Raw genomic sequence first — 26,993 nt, 5'->3', positions numbered from 1 at the left:
CACCCCCCCTCAAATAAGAAAATACATGCGAGTTCATGGCCACTGTAGACAACGTTGTTGTTGCTCTGTGTTGCGTTGTTAATGAGTGAGACACACCGGAGTTGAGGATCTGTGGGGTTTGTTCTCCCAAAAATATAATTTACAATTTAGGCATTTAGCAGACGCCTTATTCCAAAGCGACTTACAATGACCAATTACAGGGACATTCTCCCTGAGTAACTGAGGGCTAAGTGACTTACTCAAGGGCACACTAGTAATGGTGTTCCAGGAGGGATTTGAACTCACAACCTTCCGATCATCAGCCCAACTCACTATCCATAAGACCAACAAACAAAAAACAACAAAATAAAATACTGCTGTTTTACAATCTAGACTGTAGACCATGTACTGTATAAAGTATCCACAACATGCTATCCTCATCATGTACTATTTAACATATACACCCTTCATTTATGAATGTGTTGCTAGAAGACACACACAAATGCATATCATCTATTATGAACCAAACACAAAATGTAATTCAGTAGAAATATAGATGTAGAGACAGATAACGTATTTTTGTTATGAGCCAGAACAGACATGTTCATCCTGAAAATCAATGGGTCACAGTTGTCACGCTCTCTTAACATCTTAACCGCACTGACATAAATCCTGCTCAGATTATGTGTGGACCTGGGAAACTGTTCCCATGGATACCTCTGTGCAACCAGCTGTATAACCCTTCGTTACTAAGTAATATATAATACCAGCTGTGGTGTTATTATGCAAACATTCAGATGAACAGCCTGTAGACAAGGGCTGGGCTGTTAGTGGAAGAAAAACGTTGAAAAGATAGGATGGGTTAGTAGATAGATGGAAAGATGGATACTTTTCAGAGAAACAAGGGCTGGCAGGATGGTGAGTGTGAAAAAAGAGAGAACAACACATCAATGTACAGACTGATATAAATAGATACGATCCATTTCCTCTTTAATTATTGCTACCAGGCTGTGGTCCATCCTGTAATAGCAACAATCCAGATAGGGCCACTTGAAGTGATATACTTCACTTCACAAGGGGCTGTTCAGTCACACTACAAATCTCCTGGCAACCATGACTTGGCACCATTACATCAGTCCAGTAGAAAATTGGCCACATGTAAGTATTGACAGAATATGTAACAGCAAGGCTAGAAAAAACTCATTGCTCAAAGATTGCAGTGGTTGTTGAACCATTTTGAACTCAAGGTTGTGTCTTCCTGGTCGAATGTACTTATTGTAAGTCGCTTTGGATAAAAGCGTCAGCTAAATGCAATGTAATGTCATTTTGTAACATAACAATGTCCCAAAGGTCTAAGTTTCAAAGATTTGCTTTATTGAATCAAACATTAGTTTTATAAATAGTTATTATTTACTGAAATCATAAAACAAATGGTCTGGTCTGACATGTGAGCTGAAAAACCAAATAAACAGATTTGGACAACAACATAGTAAAATAATGTTTTGTTAAATACAGACGACAGATTTTAGACATGAGTAAATATTGAGTACGGAGCCCCCTAGGGCAGTGGTTCCCAACCTGGGAATTATTATTATTATTTTTATACATATAATTGTAAAAGGCCTTGTCTCACATTACAATAAAATATAAAAAATAATTGATTGATTCATTTGAATAAAAATTCAAGTTAGTAGCTATTAAAGGCATACAAAGACAGAAATGTATAATTGTTTCTTTAATAGAAATGTTTCTTTAATAGAAATGTTTCTTCCGGTCTCAGTGGACTTCACAGTTTGTACAAAATATCAGAATGACAATACGACACCCTCTGTCCTTAGACCCCACATCGTACAAGGAAAAACTTCCGAAGAAAACCCACAGTTTTAAAGGGAAAAATGGGAGAAACCTCAGGGAGAGCAACAGAGGAGGGATCCCTCTCCCAGGACGGACAGACGTGCAATAGATGCCGTGTGTAATAGATGCCGTGTGTAATAGATGCCGTGTGTAATAGATGCCGTGTGTACATTTTTAAAACATAGTCATTGTCCATGCTGGTTTCAGTTGGATTATTTGTCAGTTGCTCCGATCAGATCGGTCTCCTCCATTTTGTAGATTATTTACGACTTTTGAATCCACATAAACACAACGGCAAAATCCGGCTTACTTTGAGCATGTGTTTTAACAGTTTAATCCCTTTGTGAATTGTTTCCACTTCCGCACCTTGATTAATTTCTTCATTCAGCTGGAATCCAAATGAATTCATCCTGAGTCCAATAACCATCAAAGTCACTCCAATAGTGCTCCTTAATTACGCTTTCATCCTCCTTTAACAAAATACTTCACATTCACCCAGTTTGTGACAGTAGTTGTAGCATTTTTGAGACTTTTAAACTTTAATTACCGCTGTTGCGTGCGCCCGCCCCCCCTGTACTATAATAATAATAATGTGGGGGGGGGGCGCAACTTCCAACAGGAGTCATCTGGGGGGGCCCTTGGGAAAAAAGGTTGGGCTATAGGGGACATGGAGAAGAACAAAAAAAAATGTGAACCAAAAAAAATGGTTTGCAAACCTTTGCGAGATCTCGCAATACTTTTGCGAGATATTGCAAAACACCTTTGCGAGATCTCGCAATACTTTTCATTTAGTACTTCCTGGTCAGTTCGGCTGCTACGGCAACACAGAAACCACAACAATGGAGTGGTTCATCGATTTTACTTTGAGCTTGGCCTTAAATATAAAGATATAACATCAGTGCTTGGCAATAGGCACGGGTTTCACACATAGACTGTATAAAGGGTTTCACATAAGTGAAGACACCTCAAGAGAACACTCAGAGCGAGGGGACATGCACGTCCCTCTGAGCTGAGTTATTGACAGATTCGAATTTCGCGGATCAATAACTCATGAACATAACGTTGTAAAAATACAAACAACTTGACTTTACAATCATAGCAAGGTAGACAACGAGCTACATAGTCGTTTTTATCAGAACAGTTCGATACGCGCCGTCATCCGAGCTAAACATCAATAATTGGTCACAATCTGCAGCTGGAGGAGGGAGAGGAGTGCTTAGGGACCGTCTACAAACTGCAACGGGGTTTTGCGAGATCTCGCAAAAGTATTGCGAGATCTCGCAAAACATTTTATTTTTATTCAAATACTTTTTTTTTTCTTCTCCATGTCCCCTAGGGGGCTCCGTAATTGAGTAATGATTTGGCATCATGACATTATTTAAATCAAGAGTTCATATTCTAAAATGCTTAGGCTTTTCCATATGCAACAAGGAGTGGAACTATTGTACAAAAGCACAGACTCTAGATGGCATTTAATACGGCAGCAATACTTAGAAATCGCTGTTTCCAAGTAACGAATGGTACCTAAAGGGTCAAACCCATGTGTGATTGGTATTCAGCACAGTGGTCACATGATGGGAAATTATAGACATTAACATGTGCATTGTTATCTGCCAGGGGCTGAAATCGTGGGAAAAGGTCACTGCCCTTCAGACTGCTCACATTAGTCTGGAGACAAGGCAACTTTCTCAGCCATGTAAATCGTCTCCTGCCCCTCTATAAGCTTACTGGTGACAATTTAGCTGACAATATCCTACTCATGGAGAGTATGAATAGAGGTTTTGGTTCCTGCAGTCTGTTAGTTGTTCTCCTGGGTAAAATTAGGACAAACTATGTGATGATTATTTACTTGTCTCCTTCATTCTCTATAAATTAATCATTCTACCGATTCGCCCTGAGAGCCAGAGGAACTTAAACAGGCGGCAATAGAGACATGGCCTTGGCGTTTTTGTCTGTTAAACTGTATGTGGCATGAGTAAAAAACAATCATGCTGTAAGTGAATGTTCATATATGAATGCTGGTATTGTTTGAAAAAAGATGGGTAATTTTTTTCCCCCAACAAACATTATATGTGTTCAGCCTAATATGCAATGTTGTTTTTGTTTGTCTTCTAGACACAAAAACTCAGTCGTTCCAGACAGACGCATCAATCATGGGTCAGGGGGTGGGGTGAAGGATAGATGTTTTTATTAAGTGGGACCTTTCTTCAGCTCTGCCTCATTTCTTGAATATTCCACATTCTGCTTGAGACACTGAGTGCAGCCTAAAGAAGATCTTGCTCCAATGCTGGACTAGCATGTGCAAAATTTACCACGGGGGTGTCAGGAATTTCAATCTTTGCTTCCAAAACAGACTGGCAGCTTTGGGGCCGAAGCGGGGAGTGAGCAGGATCCCACACCCTCTTCATTCGGAGTACTCCATCGTTTCAGTGGAGTTTTGCTTGGTTTTTAGCGCGACGTATTTTGGTATGTAAAGAACACCGACTCTTTAGGTTGAAGACTTCGACAAGGATGCCAACAGTCCATAAACAAATGTTGCTTATCTTTGGGGAATTCTTGTGTGCCACTGCTAATAGTGGAAATGCCTGAGAAAAAGTGAACGAGTGCAGCTACCAAGGCAGGGACGGAGTGCAGGATTATGTTGGCTGCAACGATCACAGCAGCGCTAATCTATTTTTTGGTTCAACGCTCTGGAGCCTTGGCCCTTGGTACAGCATGTTGGGACGAACGGCTTTCGCGATCAGGAAAAAACAACAGCTGTGTGGGTGAGTTTGGTTGACACCACTCCTGTCTAGACTGATGCTCCCTTATGGTATTAATAAAGGAGATGTTAAAACCACTGAAAGCCACTGAATACTCTGCTGTATAAGAGGTTATTTTGATCTTAGACCATGTCTGTCAAGCACTGGCTTAGCAAAGAAAAAAGTTAAGATGAGAATCATAACAATCAAAAACAGTATCTCCTGGGTTTAGTTAGTACTTCTGATACCATTTCAAAGGTTTGCAAGATTACATTATAGGGCAGGTTGGCCATGGAACTACTTCCACAAGGCACACTGGTTAAAAGTGATGATGCTTAATACTGTATATGGCAAAACACATGCAAAGCGCCACATTGCCCAGGCAGTGATTAAAATTGTTGATGTACAATCCTAAAGCAAAACAGTGTTTGTTCACGGTAACATTTTTTATGTTATCAGTCTTCTGTAACAATTGCAAGTGAATAAGTAGAGTTCAAACTTTACTGTATGTAGGGATATCTACATTCTTTATTTCAACATACCATTTTTATTTGGTGAAAAAAATATATATGATTTGCTCGGTTGGTAGAAACCCCCATGTGCACAAATTGTAGCTTTTATGTTCATGTAGTTATACAACATAATAGACATAAAAGTACAAAGTACGAAAACAACAAGTGCTATAACTCCTATTCAGTCATGGGTTTGTGATCAGTATTGAAAAAAAGCTGCAATCAAGTGAAATTCAAAAAATTAAAAGGTTGCTCACCCACTCCCAATCTAAAATAAAAGCAGAGCAACAGGTCAGTGGTAAAGTGAACTTGGCTTAGCAGACAATAACAAGCACTGTAGCAGAGGTGCAGTTAACTGCTCTGTGCTCGAGTGGGTGTATCTCAAACTGAGCCCAAGTTTTTTGAGGGATGCCACAAGGACATCAGTTAAAGCTTTCAGATGCTGATCGCTGGTGTCCAAAACATTTTGGAATGACTGCTGTCATGCAATATTGGCAAAGTTTAGATTTATCCCATTAAAACATAAATTATAATGTTTAAAACTGAATTGTACTAATGTGAAACTTTCCAATCCCCTTTGAAAAGTTCCCGTTAGCTTTCAGTGTCTTACGCACAGAGGTCAAAGGTCATGGTCAGCTACATAACATCTTCCTTTGGAGGGATTTAGTTTACTCTCCACTTTAGTAAAGCAAGACCTGAAGCTTTATGAAAAAGGTAAATTACTTGGACACACTTGGATAAATTGGTATACCTATATGTTGGTACTGTATAAATGCCAAAACATTGTCCCATTGCCAATCCCGTTTCTGTCAATATACCTTTACGGGTTTGAAAATGTATCCACAGCTGAAATACTCAAGCAGTTGCATCTTTGATCAAACAGCCCTAAATAATGTTACCACAATGTAAAATGGGAAATTAATCTCTATTTTGGTTCTAGCTGTGCATTGGGAGCAATTGTATGTATGGCTATGACTCTTCAGACTCATCTGTATTAAAAAAAAATGAACATTTTGACTGAGCTCACTAGGTCAAGAATCATGCTGACCACCATGTGAACTTGTCAATGATTCATCAGGACGCCTCCTAGCAACTCAGCAACAGCAGCCATCTTAGAGATCTCACTCCAGACATTTCTTTATATTATTTGTCTGGTGTTTCTCATTGTTTTCTTCATTCCACAGAGTTAAGAGCAGTATCCATGGTTGCACATGGCAGGGCTATTACCAAGATTGATAAGCCCACCTTCTATCTCTAATCAACCAGACAGCTAACAGAGATTGTGTTTGTGTGTTTATCATGACCAAGATAAGTCATGAAGCAAACTACATCAAAGTATTATAAAATCTAACTAACCGTTTCCAACAACATACCATTTGTGAAGGACGTCAATTCATGCCATTTATAAATGTGGAATGGTTGCCATTTATTTGCTGCTTATTTAGAAGCTTATCGTATAAATGTGGTGTACTAAATTATAGTGAGAGAAAACACTTCAGCCTTTAATTTCATGCAGAGTATTGTCAGAGTGAAAAAATAGTGCAGGAGTGATTTGTTGCGCAGGGATCATGTTGTATCCAGAAGCAGTTGAGCCCGCCTTGAACTCATTTGACAAATGTCTCTGCAACTGCAGAGTGACACAAAGAGGCAAAGAGACGCTATTGAGATGTTAAATGCTGCCGGGGTTACCTTCCTGTCCCTGGGATAACTTAGTTAAACTTTAAAAACTCTAAACTAAAAGAGGACCGAATATTTCACAAACAATAACCTGCACCTACTCAAATGTAAAAACACGATGTTGTAAATGTGGGGTTAAAAAAGGGTTATTTTACAACAGCAACCTCTTCCAAGCAGTTTAATAATATCAGTTATTTAAAGCAAATAGGCCAAGCATTCTTTATTCTCAATGTCCTCTTGTAAACTGAAAGGAGTTGCTGCTTTTCTTTGTTATAGGACAGTAAACTGAATACATGTTGAGTTTTGGACAGTTAGTCAATTTGAGTTAATGTGAAATCTTGACAAATCCTGATAAATATAAACCTAATATTAACCTCAATTATAGCTTATAGCATGGTAGCTCATTCACTGTTAAAAATGAGCTAGAAGCTTTAGGTATAAACCTAGCATGAATCAATAAGCATGCATCAATTACAAGGTTTTGGCTAGTGAAAAAAAAGCCATACATAATTTGTCATTTGCTGTTTTAAGACCCTAAAAATAATGGAATTTTTACAATTTATGAAACACATGTCATGTTTGTTTACTTAAAGCCTCACAGCCTTTCCTGATATTCGGCCATGGGAAAGCTATTCATCGGATGGACCTCGATGGGAAGAACCAGAGGAGGATTCTGGCTGGGGTGGGAAGACCGATCCTGCTCGACTTTCATTATAGAGAGGAGAGAGTTTACTGGGCTGACAAACACAGTGGGGTCATTTACAAAGCATCAGCGGGTGGAGCCCACAGACAGGTGAATGTGTAACTATTACAATGTGTAACAGCTGGCACATAGATTCCAGTCCCTTGCATGAAATGTATTTAAATTCAATGACATTTAATGAAATCTTAAGTTTTATTTTTCTTAAGACTGTACAATTATGTTTTGGTCTTGCGTTTAACTTGTTATAACATTTGTTTTTCAGAAACTTTCATCTGACAAACATATCTCCGGCCTCGCAGTTGACTGGATTTGGAACAGAGTATATTGGACAAGTGAAGAAAAGGGAAAAATCAAGGCATTGGATATAAACGGGAAAAATGAAAGGACTCTTTTAAGACACTTGACCAAACCAAGTAACATAAACGTTGACCCTACTAACAGGTATTACATTCTTACAATTTATTAAATAATACTAGATCAAAAAAGCAAAACAAATATTTGAACAACAACTGATTTGGGTGCATTTATATTAGTATTCATTTGTAAAAAAAAGTGTGCTTCCTCGGTTTGAATATTTTGCAGGTTTCTTTTTTGGCTCTCTGGTGGGATGACTCCGAGTATCCAGCGGAGTGATGTGACAGGACAGACGAAAACTACACTTATAAAGATAGCAGAAAAACTGGAAGCATTGTCCATTGACCGAGAGGAAAAAAGACTGTTCTGGGTTCAGTTTGGTCTACAAGGAAAAAGCGCCATTGCTTCTTGTGATTACGACGGGAACGTTCTGCACATCATAGATCAGCCTCTTAGGTGAGCAAATTGTATTTCCATTGTCTATTTATCACTTTATTTTTGTTGGCAAACTTGGATACAAACACTCTCTTCTGTTCAGGTCTCAGTCAATGGGGATATCAGTTTTTCTGGAGCACTTGTACTACACTGATGCTGCTACTCGGCTTATAAAACAAGTAAACAAATACACTGGCGGAGCACCACTGAACTTAAAACAAACTGCAAAACCCCCAGGTGCTATCAAGGTGGTACACCCCCTCAACCAGCCAATGACAGACTACCAATCATCATTCCCAGGTTAATGCTCAACTCTGAAACTGAAATTTCTCAATAGCACATTGCATTCAATAACTTATATCTTAAAGGTGGGGGTAATTTTGAGAAACCGGCTCGAGTGGCTAGAATTTGAAAATACACAGCCGGAAGAAATCTGCCACTTCCTTACAGAGCCCCTCCTCCAACAAACACGAACGCGCACATGACCAATGAGGGCACGAGATAAGTTTGTGCACAGATGGAAGGCTGACAGGCAGGTAGGCCATCCAGTTATTTTAGCCGGGCCGGTGAAAATGATTGGTCGTGCTTTTTACAGTACCACGGCTTCCACAGATGACATTTTGTTATGGATTTTTTGTCAAAGCACTTAAGATATTCATTGCTATCGGGATGTTAAGAGCATTCCATGGAATATAACAAAAAGTGTATCTCGAGCCGGTTTCTCAAACTTACCTACCCAACCTTTAAGTAAATCTGTCTGAAATGACCATGTTTGAATAATCTATTGCTGTTAATTCTTTCAAACAGGTTGTGACGAACAGAGTGGAAATTGCATGAATGTTTGTTCCAGTATAGTCGAGAAAGGGATCTGCCAGTGCAGTGAAGGCTTTGCTCTAAATAAGCAAGGCACTCATTGTGAAGGTTGGTATCCATGCCATGAAACCAAATTATCCAGGTAGTTTAGATATTAAGGCAGGTCACAGCAATCATTCATTGTTCGTTTGTGTGTGCCATAGACGTGAATGAATGTGCCCGTTGGAACCACGGCTGCTCTCTTGGTTGTGAAAACATCCCAGGGTCCTATTTCTGTAGCTGCCCTAAAGGATACGCTCTCCTACCGGACAGGAAGACATGTGGAGGTACAGTGGAAACATATGTTTTATTGTAGTATTCAATAATACAATGTGACATTTTTGTCCTTAATGTGAAGCTTTGCCAAGTTTAGTGCAAAGGACTTTGTAGTACAATGAAGAAAAACAATTAACCGAGTTGCTGGTGCCGGTTTTGCAGAATCCCTGAGTGGAATAACACCACGTTTTATTTATAATGTTGTGACACTTGCTCTTTGTTTTGGTCAGCATAATGAAAGCAGCTCTGGTTCACATTAGACCCTCTTCTTTTTGTGGTTGTGTGAAAGGTGGCATTTGTCCCCCAGACACTCCTTTGACCCTGCAGAGCCAATAAAAAGGCCGGGTCACGTGCTAGACGAGACATATATGTGAGCTGCCAATTGTGTGTTACTTCGTTCCAAACACTGACATTTTTTGTCACTAAAGGTCTAGTTGTGCTGAGATTGAGGGGCTGTTTCAGGTGGATGGAAGCAGATATTATAAAGAGAGTAGATCATTGTTTTCTAGGATTATACTAATAAATATGTTTGCTCTGCTCATTTAAAACCAAACAGCCAATGTTCTGGTAAAAAGTAGTATACTCAAAAGTTTGTTATTTGGAGGCCTATCTGTCTGAACAGATTCCTCATGAAATCTAATTTTTGGCACAGAAATATGCATTGCAATCATTGTTGATCAGTTATAGTTGTTCTGTTGTTATCCCTGATACGGTAGTGTTTACACAGAGATTAACTTTACAACCTTGTTAAACACATTATGGCAACGTCTTAATCTCTTTTTAGCTAACAGCTATGAAGCCACGAGAACAAGGAAGGTTCACAATGAGGTTAGATGATGACGTGACATACAGTACCTGGTCAGCAGCTTTAATGTCAAAGCAGTCTCACAGACATCCTTAACCAAGGTCGAGGAAAGAACAAACATGCGGCCAAATGGCAGGCTAGACAATGGAGCCGACAACAGAGATTACACACTGATTACAAAGCCGGGGAACTTTCGTCTAATTTGTTATCATTTACTTAGTGACAGAATACATTATGAGCAAATAGGCCTTAAGATCTCCATTGGGTATACAAATGATAAAATAATGAGACACATATTTCTATATCTTCTTCTTAGTTCATTTGGGTTATTTCTTCTCCCTGCTGAGCCCCAAAATAATCTGGAAATGTTTTAAAGCATTTATTTGATCTGTTTCATACAACCCTAAATTAATGGTGGTATTTTATGACACTATTTTTACTAACTTTGATTTAGCTGTTTTTTGCCAGATTATTGTTTTGAAATAAATAAAATGTGTTTGAAGAGATTTTGTTTCCTCAATCAGAGATCACCCCATGCAGAGGGAATATCACGTGTGGCCATGGATGCCTGTCAACAGACGAGGGGGATGTGTGTGTGTGTCCAGAGGGATCGTCCCTGCAGGAGGATGGACAAGCCTGTACTGGTATGGATCACAGTTTAATCTGTAACAATAAATATAACCTTCACAACTCTATGTAATGACCCATTCCTAATATATCCATCTTTATCTTATTTGAAAGGAAATTATTTGTAATGTAGTGTTTAAGTTTTCATAAATGTAAACCAGTACAAACTCCCAGTGACCATCAACTGGCGGCCCGCGGGCCTAATCTGGCATGCCAGACATTCTCATCCGGCACGCACTGCGGCGCTGGCGGAGTGGTTAGTGCGTTCACCCCCCACTAAAAAATGTTTTACAACGGCCCAATCCCAAACCACGCCCTACACCCTACCCCTACACACTCCCCCTCCGTGACGGAGTGAACTCTGTGGAGTGACACATGAGGCTCCCTCCTGTCAGATGGAGGGAGTAAATCAGCGGCAAGCTTTGGGACGGCCTCCCCTCTCTCCGGCAGGAACAGGAAATGCCGTAACTGTCTGTAACAACGGTTTCAAATCAGCATCTCTTTGACAAAAAATATAAATTAATAACTCAAATAAAACTCTAGACATCTTTAATTGTGTCTTTTAGTTTGAAACCTGATGTTTATAAGCTTCTTAGTTTTTGCAACAGTCTGTAAATATACAGAACTTTATAATAAAATGCACACATTTAACTTTTTCTAGACTAAACACAGGTATGATCCTAAGTTAAATAAATATGAGGTTATCAGGAGGTTGTTAACATCGCAATTTATCAGTGGATGTTCGCTGGGACTACTTGCTAACAGCGTGTTTCCTGGCGGACACACACAGCGTTGAGTCCGGTCAGGTAGAGACCGGTCTCAAGTCAGCACCGATGCAGACTCGCTGTTTTTTGATAGCCCACTCCCCCTCCTCACCGCTCCACACTCGTTGGTTTGGAACAGCACTTAATGTGGAGGACCCTCCGCACGAACGCGCAAACGGAGGGGTATTGTGTAGGGGTAGGGTGTAGGGGGCGGTTTGGGATTGGGCCAACGTAATGTGCAGTACTGGAGTCCAACAGAGAGGCAGCAGCTGTGGGACAGTAGCCTGCGTACTGTGTAGCCTTCCCTGCCCTGAAGAAGAAGTGATCCTTCGTTGGCGTGAAGTAGGGTTGCTAACTTCCAGAAATGGAAAAACGGGACACAGGCATGTGTCCCCCGCGCGTGAGCGCACGAAGATTTTCGGGTTTCTGGCGGATTTAGTTACTTTTTTTTGTTACTTTATTTCGGTTTTAGGGTTATGTTATTTAATTATTTTGGGGGAGCCAGCCCCCTAGGGTTCATGGGGTCAAACCCCCCAAAACCCTCAAAATGCATAGAAAACTATGCATACCTATAACACAATACAAACACAATGGTCTTACACCTGCATTAGGCTACTACATCACATTGTACATCAGCATGTTCAAATCGGATAGGTGGGCACTAGGGACATCTGGGCACCTCGATGTACAATTGGCTGTTTTGTCCAAAATGTTAAAAAATAAATATTTGAAAAATGGTATTAAGTAATGCAAAGTATACATGATGTGAACATGCACGGTACATCATTATTAGACTTAATGTTATCCTTCAACCAACCATTTTCCCATCAATCAGCTGACACACACACACACACACACACACACACACACACACACACACACACGCAGAAGACCCGAGACAGATCTCGACTCACGGGCTTTACCCAACTGTGTTTTTCTTCCACTGTTTGTTGTAAGACACAAGTCTTTTCTTTTTAGAAGGGCCAGGGCCCAGAACCACATCCTCTCTCTCTTCTCCTCTTTCATCATCACCTCCTCCACCGGCAGCGCTCATTTTCCCACACGACCACACAAACAGTGATGCCGCGCCCGCGGCCCACCGGAGAAAATCTCACACACACACGTGCGAGCATTGTGCCTGCCCTGTCAACTGAGCGGTCCTAGTGCCCTTCGGATACAGCACACAAACACACAGGCACGCAGCCAGACACACTGCATTGCGCGCAAACAGAAACATATATTTTATTTTTCCCTTTACACGGGAATCCGGGACCCCCGTACGGGACACGCCCCTTTTGGCTCAAATACGGTTGGCAACCCTAGCGTGAAGAGTCTGCTTTATGCGCTCCGCAGTAGCCCCCGCTACCACTATGGCACTTCCCCCCCCCCCCCCCCAGGGATATATATATATTAGGGCTGTCAAGTTAACGCGTTAATAACGCGTTAACGCAACAAAAAAATGAATTATTTTAACGCGATTAACGCATGTGTATTTTTTTCCTCGGCCGCCCCGTAGTTTCAGAGCGCATCGAGTTTAAAATACCATCTACAAGCTGATGGTGACAGCCCCGCTCCTGCCGCCCGCTTGTGGCAGACCACACTTCCACGCTCACCGGCAGGCACCGACTGGCTGTTGGGAGGACCGGGAGGGTGTGTGTCTGTGTGGCTCGAGAGAGAGAGAGAGAGACCTTACGTGCATTGTTGTTGTTAGCATCTGGTGCTAGCTAGCTGCGCTAACAGATATAAGGAGCTGCTTAAATGAAAACAGAGGAGCGACATTTCGCCGACAACTGCGCCGAGCACTTGACTTTATGCAGGAAGCCAGACAGTGGGACATTGTACGAGAAGTCAGCACACTCAGCACGGATAGTGCAACATGATTGCAGCGTCCAGGTAGCTCCCGTTCGAGCATATGCCTTGAGTTGCACATAGCTCCAACGATCCATCTCTCACACACACATACACACCATTTTTATTGTATTAGGTTCCAGGTTGAATTGAGGCAAATATGTGTAATGTTCAGAGGTTGTTGTGTTTAATATTCATGAGAATATTTGTCATTGTTCAAATGATAATAAACATTAGCATAAAGCATATTTGTCCACTCATATGTTGATAAGAGTATTAAAAACTTGAAAAATATTCCTCTAAGGTACATTTAGAACAGATCAAAAATGTGCGATTAATTTGCGATTAACTATGGACAATCATGCGATTAATCGCGATTAAATATTTTAATCGACTGACAGCCCTAATACATATATATATATAAATCGCTGGCTCCCGAAAGTGTCTCTAATAATGTTGGCCCTTGGACAAATGTAGTTGGTGATGATCCCTGCTCTATGTAACCGGTCTGGTTTGACGCCACGTGTGATCTCTGCGTTGTGTTATGTTGTGTAAATGAGAACGACTTATTTCTTGCCAACCAGGATTTATTCTCTGTGCAAAACAGAATATAATAATTAAAGCAGGAAATGGCTTCATCAGCTTTCTAACTTCACACTTCTCCTCAGTGGGGCCTGAAGCTAACTCAGGAAAGTATACAGAGTTCTAAATAATACAAACAGATATACATCTATCCATGGTGGCAAACCAGTTTTTCCTTGTAAACCAATATACACAAATATAACCATTAATTTACACTTACATAACAAACAATACAATTTACAGTTACAAAATACAAAAAGAATACCCACATACCTGTGCAAAACAGAATATAATAATTAAAGCAGGAAATGGCTTCATCAGCTTTCTAACTTCACACCTTCAGTGGAAGAAAACACGCACATGTTAGGTTAGCATATAGCTAAACTTTAGAAAGCTCCCAAACACTGTTTGAAGCGCTGCACATTATATAAACTACAGTCACACACGGCAAAATATAGATATTAACTGCAAATAGGTTTGGCTTGTGTGAAGTGTAACATTAAACAATCTATTAACATATAAAATACAACATTTATGACACCACTCGTTCCACTTAATTCTCCTCAGTGGGGCCTGAAGCTAACTGAGGAAAGTAGCGCGAGTCTGCAGAAATGTGCCGGTGCCAAGAGTACCAAAATAAAACGTACTTTTCAAAATAAAAGCATCTAAAAAATAAAGTGACAGTGACAAGTTTTACAAATAAAGTATGGACAATGATTTTACTGAAATATAAACAAGTGAAGTTATACATTGGTTACATACACCCCTCCTATATTTCGCAAAAATCCATTATACATTGGTTACATCTACACTATGGTATTTATAGCGATGGTTAGATACAAATATTTGAGTTGAATCATCAAAGCAGTCATAATGAGGTCAGATGGATCAAACGTCAGGCACAGCAGCACAGTAACCAGGACACTTTGCATTACTTTTCAACAGATGATAATGAAATGGATTGAATCAATTTAGAATAATACATAATTTATGAAGAGTCAGGTTTTATTCAATGTTTTAAATTGCCAGCCAATATATACTAATATGGTACAGGGGACAGCTCCCTAGTTTCTACTGTATTAAGCCTAACTGAATAAGAAAGAAAAACATAGCCTCAGTCTTACTGTCTCCTAAAAGAAGCAGGTACAATTAGGAAAAAGCACATTCATGCCACATACAAATGTTGGTGTGTTCACAGTGATATGACAAGATATGTGATGTAGGATTAAATCAATATGCTGTATGAGTCATGGTCAAATAAAATGGGGCCTCTATGTGAGGAACACAAAGCTTATCTGTGCGAGGATGTGTAACACAGTTTGTCGGCGTTGCAGGCTGCTTGTCTGCAGACAGAGGGGGGTGCAGTCAGCTCTGCACTCCTGTCACTCCTGCTAGGTGGCAGTGTGGATGTCTGCCGGGATACCAGCTCCACCAAGACGGCAAACGCTGCATCGCCACTGGTGAGTCATACTACGGCAGAGCAGTCAACTGAGACGGATAAACCCACTCAGATAAACACTGTGTCTAATCCTGCAGTGTGTTCTACCGTGAATCTTTCATGAACACATTGTATTTTTACATTAAGTACAAAATAAGCTGAGGTGCAAATGACAAGTTTAGTAAATATACACTAACTCCTTTTTTTTTTGTAATCCTTCAGGTCCACCACAATATCTACTAGTTGCTAATTTTGACAACGTACGGCAAATTGATCCTGATGGCTCTGGTGATCAAACAGTTGTGGAAGAGCCCAGAGGAGCAATCATAGCTTTGGACTATGACCCTGTCCAGCAAAATGTAAGATGAAAACTCCTTAGTAGAAAAGGTCTTAATATACAATCATATAGGCACTCTGGATTGACAGAATTTAGGGAGGCCAGATTCAGACTTTGTTGCAGACATCTAGTGACACCTAGTGGACAGAGAATGTCATTTGATTTCCAATAGGGTTCACCCATGTTAAATAAAAAAACCATATTTCTACTTTTTTTTATAGTTGCCTACAGAACATACTTTTTACTGCCCACATATTTCCTATAATGACTCTATTTCTTTATATATTTTTGTATGCATTTCAAGGTGTACTTTGCTAGTACAAGCCAGAAGACAATTGAGAGTGTTAATTTGAACAGTGGATCGAGAGACATTCTTGTCTCTGATGGTTTGGACTCTCCAGAAGGACTGGCGATAGACTGGATCCACCGCAGGATGTATTGGACCGACACAAGGTGTGTGGTGTTGCAGAGAACATGTGCTCATGAAATATGTTCCTTACCTTCTGGTGATGACGATTTATACATCAGATATTCGCTTTTGAATGTATTTTATGTAAGACAACACCTCATTGAGCTTTTGATACTTAGGTCATATTGTATTTAGTTAATCTTTTTATTTAACATCAAATAAAATATATATTTGTATGTAATATTTACATTGAGATTTCCTTAAACAGCTTTATTTGTATAGTATGTTTAAATAACAGGTATGAGGCTAAAAGTGATCAGATTATTGATGTTTTATTAAAACACTTCTGTATATTGTTGTCCCCCAGCCAGTCAACTATTGACTGCAGTAACTTGGTTGGACTGAACAGAGAAACCATTGTAAGCAAAGGGCTGGAAAAACCAAGAGGAATTGCAGTTCATCCTTTGGCAAAGTGAGTGTGGCTGTATGTGTATGATAGTTTCAGGAATTAAAATTATAAACTAACTGCAACTAACCTTAAAGGATGTCATCTTAAATCAATAAGCAGCAGTGTATATAGCACCTAGATGCTGTGAGCAATATATACATCTGCTATGACTAATTTTCAATTCTCTTTTTCATTTTTGAGGAAGTTATTCTGGACTGACATAGGGGCTGTGCCTGTCGTGGAAAGTTCCTCTTTGAAAGGGAAGCACCGTGTTGTCATTGCTAGCACTAACCTTGTGTCACCAAGCGGCCTGACCATCGATTTCCCGGAGGATCGTCTGTTCTGGTGCGACCAGAGCACGGGCCTGGTGGAGACGGCTGCTCTGGACGGTTCAGATCGACAAGTCCTGGTAGAGAACCAAGTAGGTGAGGCTTGTGTGACACATACACACACATATACTGCATATTAAGCTGCTGTCTAGGCCAGTTTGCCTTGTAAGACATTTTGAATCTTTATGAATAAAATAAGGGTTTATTAAAAAAGAAAAACACATACAATAGCAATGTGTTTGCTTGTCAATATGTGCAAACTTTCAAAAAACACATCTGAAGTTGATGAACTACAGCCTAGATCAGTAGACGCTGTCATGAGTCCGTGAAGGTGACTAAAATAGAGCGGAGACTGAAAAAGTAAAGCTAAACCTGACAAACTGAGCTTGTAATTTACGAAAGAGGCTGTATAAAAAAGGAATACAAATATATCTGCACTCATAATTCATTCAGTTATGTCCCCACTTAACATCTATTTCCTGGAAACATAATTAAAATATCTTGAAATTGTTCTTTAACCTGCGTCCTTCACATTATTCCCTTAGATCATACGAAAAAATATATATAATAGTTCTCACCTTGTGTCTTTCCCTCTATTCTGATTCCTGCAGGCCCGACCTTTTGACCTTGCCGTATTTGAGGACAGGTTGTGGATATCCGATCGGGAGCACCAGCAGCTGAGGAGCGTACACAAGCGCACTGGGAGAAAACTGCAACGTATCCATGGGAACATGGTCCAACCAGCATCCATTGTGGTGGTTCATCCCCTTGCTAAACCAGGTACAGAGAGGCAACAGAGAGTTATATTAGATTTGATAAGAAGTTACATACTGAGGTTAAAGACACTACATGAAGCAACTCCTGAATCTTCATCCTAAAATGATTTGCCAAGCAGCAACAAATCTTATTAGGGAGGCTGTGGCTCAGTGGATAGTGTGCTGGACTTCGTTTAAGGGGGTAGCAAGTTTGAGTCCCACTACAGTCAGCATGTCGTTGTGTCCCTGGGCAAGACACTTCACCCCAAATTGCTCCTGTGGGGATTGTCCACAGTATTGAGTATGTAAGTCGCTTTGGATAAAAGCGTCTAACAAACGACATGTAATGTAATATTAAAAATTAATGATTGAGACTCAAATTGTCATTTTGCCTCCTCCTCTTCAGGGGCAGATGTTTGCCTTCACCTGAACGGAGGTTGTGCCCAGGTGTGTAAAAGCAAACTGGGATTGGCGCACTGCTCCTGTCTGCCGCGCTACATCCTATCATCTGACGGGAAAAGCTGCCTGCCTGAGGATGCAACTAACGGAACAGCAGGTGATTTGTTTTAAGCTATCTTACTTGATACACTTGTATTTAAGAGAAGCCTTTATTGAGCTCCACAACATCTAGGTATATGTGTTCATAATGTATAAGCTCTGAAGCAAAACTAAATTGTGAATGCCTATTTAACTTTATGAATTCATTGTGTAGAATCTGGAGACAGTGAGTCATCAGATTTAACGTCTCTCAAAAACAAAACCTTCAACGATGAGGGCACCCCCTTGACCCCGGAGCTGTCAGCGGATAAAGCCCAGGATGATCTAGACTCTGAAGAAGACAACGATCCAACTCGCTTTACAGACAAGATGGTTTCCGGTAACAGCACAGCAGTGAAACTTTATCATAGTTGTTCCTACTTAAGATCTTACTCTAACTTAATGTTATGCTTCCATGTGTTCCCTTCTCCGTCAGACCAGCATGAGTGTTACTCTCTTCGCTGTGATGTTAATGCAGAGTGCCTGCTGAGTGCTGGCAGCCCGACCTGTCTCTGTCTAGAAGGTTTTACAGGTGATGGACAGGTCTGTGCTGGTGAGTATGTCTGTTCCTGTTCTGTGAATGTGCCTCAGGATGAAGTTACACATCCTGAGGAAAGCTTATGGATTACATTAGATACAGAGTCACTTATCTCACTTACAGAAGCAGTGGTTTGAATTGTACATTTGGCGTAGGTGCCAGTAGGCATAAAAGGGCAGTAAGACAGCACTGGAAGCTAAGTATATTTCAGAGGCAGAGCTGCTCTGGAAGCAAAGATAATCACAATATTTTATATAAACAGGCGCTAAAGCCAGAAGGCACGTCTAAAAAGGAAGCTCTTCCAATAATTCATAATATTTAAAATATAAATTAAAAGGTTAAGGTCTTAAAAGGTTGGCACCTTTCAAATCTGTATGCAGCAGACAGAGGCCATGTGCCAACTCATTTGATGGATAAAACAAAACGTTCACCCATGTATCTGATAAGTGCAGTCCTAGTTAAAGAGAAATTGTCCATTATAATCATTTTTTGTTTTACCATAACGCTTATAAATAATAATACATTCTCATTTAGATGAGCTGTTAAGTGAATTATTTTTGTTTTACGATTAATACTTATGTACCTCTCTTTTTAATTTGTTGTAGATATTGATGAGTGCAAACAGGAAACGCACAAATGTGACAAAAATGCAGAATGCCAAAATGCCATGGGAAATTATCTCTGCAAGTGCCAGGCTGGATATTATGGCAACGGGAAGACATGTCAAGGTGCGTCTCAATTATTTGCATATACAATTTCTATTGTAGAATATTAGAAAAATATTAGTGTTCAACAGGATTAGTCTATTTTGGCTTGCTACTGATCATCAGGCGTACTATTGAAAGTATTAAAACAGTAGAGTTTTGTATCCAGTATGACACAATATAAATAACACTAGTACATATATCATTACTGGGCTGTAATATAATCCCTTTTATCATACATATGATATTATGTTTACACGAGTCACCTAGAAGGAGGACTAGTATTCTGGAGCAGACTATGATTAAAGCTCTAAGAGGGGAAACAGTGCCATACTGTATAGTTGTCCAATTAACGTGATTATTTCCCTAAATCCTCTCAAGAGTTGGAGACCACGACACCATGGCTGATGACCGGTAGTCCAGCTGATGTCACCACCGGGCACCACGACAGTAACTCAGTAGAGAGTTGCCCCTCCTCCTATGAGTCCTACTGTCTGTACCAGGGTGTCTGCGTCTACTTCCCTGAAATGGAGGCCTATGCTTGCAAGTAAATAACCTCTCTTTACCCTCAGTATGACCCCTGATCTACAAGTTTAACAGCTTACTGACATATTGTCTACACAAACAATGCTCGCTTTCCTAAACTGAAATCCTTTGATCATCTTCTGTAGTAGATGAGTTCTGGTTTAAAGGTGGGGTAGGTAAGTTTCAGAAACCGGCTCGAGTGCACTAAAATGTGAAAGTACACAGCCGAAAAGAATCCGCCCCTTCCTTCAGACTTCCTTACAGAGCACCTCCTCCAACACACATGAACGCGCGCATGACGTCAGCAGACTGGTGAAAGTGGCCGCCTGTTGCCTCTCGAGTCATTGAAGTACTGCTGCAATGCACGCCCAATGACGGCACGCCCAATGAGGGCACGAGATACATTTGTGCGTGCACGAGATGGAAGGCTGACAGACAGGGCGGCAACGGCTAAACGGATTGGCCGTTGCCGCCAGTTTACAGTACTACGGGTTCCACAGATGCAATTTTTTTATGGATTTTTTGTCAAAGCACTTAAGATATTCATTGCTATCGGGATGTTAAGAGAATTCCATGGAATATAACAAAAAGTGCATCTCGAGCCGGTTTCTGAAACTTACCTATCCCACCTTTAAGCTTTTTTTATATATTGTAATTGCACTCTAAAATATGCAGTTACTCAAAAGTAATCAGGGTCATATTAAGCTGATTGCTTAAAAGTATTTTTCTTTTCAAACAACATTATACAAACGCATTGGAATTGCACATTTTGCAGGACCTTTTGCGTCGTATTTCTCATATAATTTACTACACATGACAACCCGTAGGTGTCACTGTTGTTTCATGATTAAAGCCATTGCCTCAACACAAAGTGGCTATAGGACAGACAATTCAGAATGTAACTGTTTCTTATTGAAACACGTATACAAGTATCTACAAACACATTTTTGAAAACCTAAATGTATTTAACATTTGTGTTTTTAAATAAATGTTGCATTGCGGTATATTAATCGTGTCATATGTACGTGTGGAAGTTAAACTCTTCCACACTCACTTTATAATAGATTGTGCAAATGGACTACACACTCATGCTGTCTTCTCTCCTGCTCTAGTTGTGCACCAGGCTATATGGGGGAGCGTTGTCAGTTCAGTGACCTGGAGTGGTGGGAGCTTCAGCAGGCCGAGGAGGAGAAGAGGAGGAACGTGGTGATCGCGGCCTGCATGGTGCTCCTTGTCTCCCTGCTCTCCATCGCTGCTTGCGCCACCTACTGCTACGGGTGAGAGAGGGGTGGGGAGGGGGAGGAAAGACTACTTTAAAACTGTGAGGATGAAAGCAGGGAGAGAAGATAAAGCCTGATAAAAAGCCATAATAAAAGGAAAGGTTGGGAACAGAACAAGAAAGGGCAAGAACATCAAAGCAAAAAAGTTCAAAGGAAAATGGGACAAAAAAAGATTAAGTCAAAGAAAGAAAAAGACGGCAACAAAAAAAACATAGTGGTGACAATGGCTGGAAGAAAAGGCAGTGGAGACGGAGTTTAGCTGCAGAAGAATATAGCAAGATGATGAAGGAGTCGTGTTATGGTTTTGATAGTTCTTTCAATGATAATGGTTAAAGCAAAATAAAAAATCTGCACATATTTAATGTCAGAAGCATTGCTGTATGATTGTATATAATAAGCATTGTTGTGGTGAGTCTTCTGGACACTGAAAGCCCAGAGCAGCGCAGAGGGGGAGGAGCTGCTCCAGTGATGAATGAGCTGACAGCATTTAGAGATGTCTATCAAACCCAGGATGGCATGAGCCGTGTAATGTAGGAGTCTCCGTCTGACAGCAGGGGGTCACATGTGGAACGAATGGCAGCAGGCAACCCTGGTTAGTGGAGAGGGGAGCATACGCAAACTACACACTGCCACCCCTCCTCCCTGTTATTTCCACCTGAGCTGTCTCTAAGTAGCTGATTTGTTTTACGGTTGTTTCGCTGGCTTATGGACAAGGCCGTTGGCATTCTCCACTCCTTTGAATCACAAAGCACACCCCTCCCCTCCACCTACGACATCTCAACGTTTGCACTCTTGGTTCCCCTGTGGAAGTGGCACGCTTTCAATTACATGCTTGGTTTAGCTTGTTCTACAGCAATTACACATAAAAATAGGTCATTTCTCAGCTACAGAATGGAGCCGCTGAGGTATGACCCCAGAGGAAACGCTACATGGCCGCCAATAGCTCTTCTTCAAATTGCCTTCTGCACTTGACTGCAAGTGTGCATGCAGAGGAAACTAAACCAGCTCAACTCAAACACTGTGCAACACATACACACAAATAATATATCATACAGTACACAGTGATGTAAAAAAGCAGCTTGTTTCTTTTGCTGTTTTTTTTTTTCAGTTGAAAATTCTAATAAATCCACTTAAAGTATAGACATAAATGTTGAATTTAAACATAATTTCCCTATACAAAGGCACGTTTTTCAATTGATAACCATGTAAACACCATGCAAGTCTGTGAATATTTTTGTACATGCTTAAAAAATTATAATTTACAATACTGCATGTTTGCTTTCTCTTTCTTCAATGCAGAACTAGAACATTCTTCCACAAACAGCCCTCAGGGGATAATGTGAGTGAGAACAGCGTGACAGATGAGAGCATGTCAGAGAACACCACCAGCATGCCTCGGGTAAGACCATCATCACAAGATCTGTGCTAAATACATCTTTAAGTAAAGAAAGTCATCTAATGCAACAGACATAAGTCAAAGTAGAGCCATCATGGTCTTCATGATATCATATTTTAAAGCTCACTTTAAAGAAAATACAAACCCCAGTTAAGTTAAATCCAACTTAACATATAAATACTAGCGAGCAAGATGTCAGAATAAGACTCAAATAAACAACACAAGAAATGGAAATATAGTTCTAAGACGTTTATAAAAACTCATACATTTTGACGAATACCTGTATGTATCTGCAGTTCTACATGGTGGCAGCAAACGGCATGATGGGAAAGATCATCCCTGCCATGGGCTGTCCCAGAAGAGCCGTCTGTCCATCCTGCTCTTCAGAAACAGGTACCTGAAACTAATCAAAAACACCTTGGTGTTAATCTTTGCACACAAGGACGTTAGTAAATGTTCTTGTTAGCTATTTAATATCTTAATGATTATGTTTTTTTGGCCAGGTGACAACCCTGTGTCTGAAGGGTCGGGAACATTGTCCCAACACAACAGAGGGTACGAGTGTTCCATGGTGTCTGCTGTTGCCATGGAGACCACGCATCCACATGTCCATCACTCAAGTCAATCACCGTCAAGCTCATACCGAGTGGTGCAGGGATGAAGGTGTTACGTAAGCCGACCAAGAAGTTAGAATTTGGAGGAGCTCCCTCGAAAAGCCATTGGATTTTCTAATGGATTTTAGATAATTGCAGAAAATAAGCTCAGTGACAAATCAATGTCTATGATACGTAAGGATAATCTCCACTTATTAACCCTGCTTTCATAATTGTTGTAAATGCAATTGCTACAAGTAGAAGCTAACGTTAGGCTATGAAGGAAGTGCATCACAGTCGCATGGCTTCACGTCACCACTGCTAAGCTAAAGGCGGACTGGAGTTCGGATTGTTAACGTTAAATTGTTTCATTTAGTCAGCAACCTCCATTTTACAATGCATAGAGACTCGCCAGTATGTTGCAGAACAAATGTGAAACACTCTTAAGCTTTGGGTAACCACAAACTATGCTAACCAAAAACCCATTCAAAAAAACTGATAAAATGTGAAATAATTTCCTGGATACAGGACTCATTCCTGCACCACCCGATCCCTTTATTTCTTTAAGGTTTTATAAAAATAAAACCTCACAAATGAAAGAAATGTCATGGAAGATGTTACTTAGTACCTAACCCTATAACCTAAATATATCTGCCGATTTCTTTAACATTCACATTTTAATAATGCCATGCCAGTTTATTAAACCATGACATCAAGTCAAATTCCTAGTAGCCTATGTGCGAACCTACCTGGCAATAAATCTGATTCTGATTATATTGTAGACACATTTAAATGGAAGCACCAGATTAAAAAAGGTTGATTGACATACATTGTTTTAATATTACAAGATGTAGTGACGGCAGTTTGTTTGACCAGTAAATCAAACTGGACGTAAAGTTATGCAAGTTTGAAGGAAACGATATGGCACTAGACTGAGCAATACAAATGTATTCTATAATGCCCCGTTTTCTGAAATAATGTATTCAAAAATGAAACCTTCTCTGCTCTAGCATTTAGGTCATACTAATAATGTGGCTGAAAATAGCGTCATGTAAAAAAAACATGGTCTATGCCTTTATCAAAAAAGCTCCAAAGTAGATCAAAAGTATGTTATCATATTATCAAGTGTTATAACTGGGCAACATCTTGTTATACATTTCCGCCTACTTTTTGAAATAAATCAAAGAATAAAGCTTATGGCACAACAAGCTGTTTTTTTTTTTTTAGATGGACCCATCAGAAAAACAGCGTATTTGTGTTTGTGAAGCATAAAGCAAAAATACTGACAAAAAAATTCACGGGAATTTTGTTTTATAGCTCGAAAGCAAAGTTTTGCCTCATGTGTTTTCCATGTTTCTTTTACCACACAAGTAAACAGTACGGGATGGCCTACAAAAACGTTGTAGTGCAAGGTTTGTTGGGATATTTGTATGCATTTCAGCTTCCAGTGAATAATTGACGTTGGTTGCCATCTCTAAGAAGGATCTCAAGTCTCCCATCAAATAGTGCAAAATGTTTGTGCAGCCTTCTCAATAACGCAATGTGTTGTGTTTCTGGCGTGAGCAAGTCAACAGGTTTAATAATAACTTTGAGCTACAATTAAAACGTATCTTCCCCAATAACAAATAACTGCTTCTGTTATAAAAAGGGATGCATTTAGTTTTAGTGTTTGGAAATCCCCAATGTTTGCCCATGTGTTCTTTATTTCATGGATTAGTTTCATGTAAGACGGTTTTCCTTTAAGGCTGTTCTACTTTAAACTCCATGATATGTTAGATCCAGTTTGAGATTGTATCATCAAGCTGTGTGAAAGAATGTTTTTCTCATCTTGTCAATCAGATGTTGTAAAAATATAAAAACGACTGAAAATCTACTATATAGCAACTTGATCATAGTTAGCCAAGTATGACAGCTAGCACATCAGAGCCTTAGCTCAACTAAGCTAACACGACTAACCTGACAACTGTGATATTGTTAACAATTGTATATTTTTATTTTTATACAAAAGATCTGTGTTAACGTGTGTCAAAGCAAAATGTATATGTACACATTAAAAAAAACAAGGTAGGAGAACACTGAGCTGGATAGCCGTTTAGTTGAGGACTGAATGTGATAGCTTGGTTTCAAAGGGAGGGAACTTGTAGTTGATTTCCGTTTCATTTCTTTGAAGGTTTTTAAATCTAGACAAGCAAAACTGTGGTAATATTATTATTTTTTAAACACAGCCACCTTCAAGAGAGTTGATTCACACTGTATTCTATTATATTTGTTTCAGCCCCTACAGTATGTGCTATAACTGGAATTACGAAATTGCAAGATTGCCATTTTATCCATCAATAAAACTATATTCACCAAAATGGGCTTTGTTAATAACTGCAAAAATGTTTGCGTCAACCCAAGTTAACTGTACACACAAAACTATTTTCATTACTAATGTTTGCCGTTCTTTTATCATATCCTTTCCATAGTATCATACCATTTCTAATTATATTATTTGTTCTTATAATTGGAAGATTATTTTGGCCATTCACCGCTCGTCTCAATTGCACTTCACCACGCTCTTCTCAAGCTCTTGCCCCTGCTCCACTGATGATGCGTTTCTATCCTCCACCAAATCTAACGCTCTAGTGATGTTGGTACCGGAGCTGCAGCCCTTCACTCCCACCACCCCATCTGTCACTTTCTATTTCTATCTGTGACTGCCTGTGACTCTGTCTCAAGGTTGACTGAGGATTGTTAATAGAAGTACCCATGGCCTCTTTGTTTCGAGGCGATGGCAGAAAACAAAGCACTTTAACGCAAAAACCATCAGGGGCCACATCGATATTGATTTTCCTGGCAAGACACACTTATCTATATATTGGCCTCCATTAGGGCTAACTGATAGGTTAGGCAGGCACCACTCTAAAACAGCGGCAGCTCAGCCTTCAAGTGAAGATAAAATTGGGCCCAGTGTCAATTTATCTTGTATTACTCCTCAATTGGGGCAACAGGGGGCAATAGAGTCACATATGGTGTAAATAACAGAGGCCTTAAAAGGTACTCAGTGTTGTATCAATCTTCTTGTTTAAATGCTTTCATAAATATACACTTACATCATTAGGGTAACCTAGATACAATTCATGCAGTCTAAAACAAGAGTTTTGGAATACATTGGGAAGAAAGAAAAAGCTCACTTTACGTATAATGCAAAACACAATACATCCTCAAAAATAATGTTATGAAGTATAGTTCCAACAAAAACTAAAACTAGCTGTAGCTAGGCATTCTACTTATTTGCAACTGATATTAGAGCTGACATTTACCGTCGCTTTTAGTAAAAAAGGGAAGGTTCTTGCATCAGATCAGAGAGCTTGCGGCTACCAGATGTAATTCAAAGCTCACACACACCTCATAATGCATACATTAAACTTGAATATAATAGAAATTAGGTGTTCAAATCAAAAAACGTTTTGGTTTTAGTTGTTGCTTCATACTTTAAATATCAAATAAGAGGGGTGTTGTGAAGGGTTGAATGGATCAATGGATATCTGGTAGAAAAACAGCAAGAAAAAGGCAACAAATTATTATAATATAAAAGGTAATAAAAGTAAGTTTAATGTGCATATTTAAAAACTAGTGTTTTCTAACAACACAAAAACGCATATGTAACTACTACAGTAGTTTCAAATCGTCACTATTTGCTAATTGTGTAT

General features: G+C 39.8%; 1 protein-coding gene across 1 annotated transcript; it reads left to right on the top strand.

Moving 5' to 3' along the window:
- Positions 1-4,212: 4,212 nt before the first annotated feature.
- Positions 4,213-25,574, top strand: egf (epidermal growth factor). Its single transcript, XM_034227623.1, has 23 exons — positions 4,213-4,598; positions 7,357-7,556; positions 7,729-7,907; positions 8,049-8,276; positions 8,359-8,555; positions 9,063-9,176; positions 9,272-9,394; positions 10,713-10,832; positions 15,344-15,469; positions 15,670-15,806; positions 16,089-16,237; positions 16,561-16,665; positions 16,843-17,062; positions 17,582-17,750; positions 18,132-18,281; positions 18,438-18,602; positions 18,699-18,815; positions 19,406-19,528; positions 19,886-20,051; positions 21,142-21,306; positions 22,609-22,708; positions 23,002-23,098; positions 23,209-25,574. The coding sequence occupies exons 1-23, from the start codon at positions 4,472-4,474 to the stop codon at positions 23,364-23,366; spliced, it is 3,435 nt and encodes a 1,144-aa protein (XP_034083514.1). The 5' UTR covers positions 4,213-4,471; the 3' UTR covers positions 23,367-25,574.
- Positions 25,575-26,993: the final 1,419 nt, after the last annotated feature.

This window comes from Gymnodraco acuticeps, unplaced genomic scaffold, assembly GCF_902827175.1.
Source record: "Gymnodraco acuticeps unplaced genomic scaffold, fGymAcu1.1, whole genome shotgun sequence".
In the NCBI taxonomy this organism is placed as follows: domain Eukaryota; kingdom Metazoa; phylum Chordata; class Actinopteri; order Perciformes; family Bathydraconidae; genus Gymnodraco; species Gymnodraco acuticeps.
Note: the sequence above shows the minus strand (reverse complement) of the source record. Positions and strands in the feature narration are given on the sequence as shown.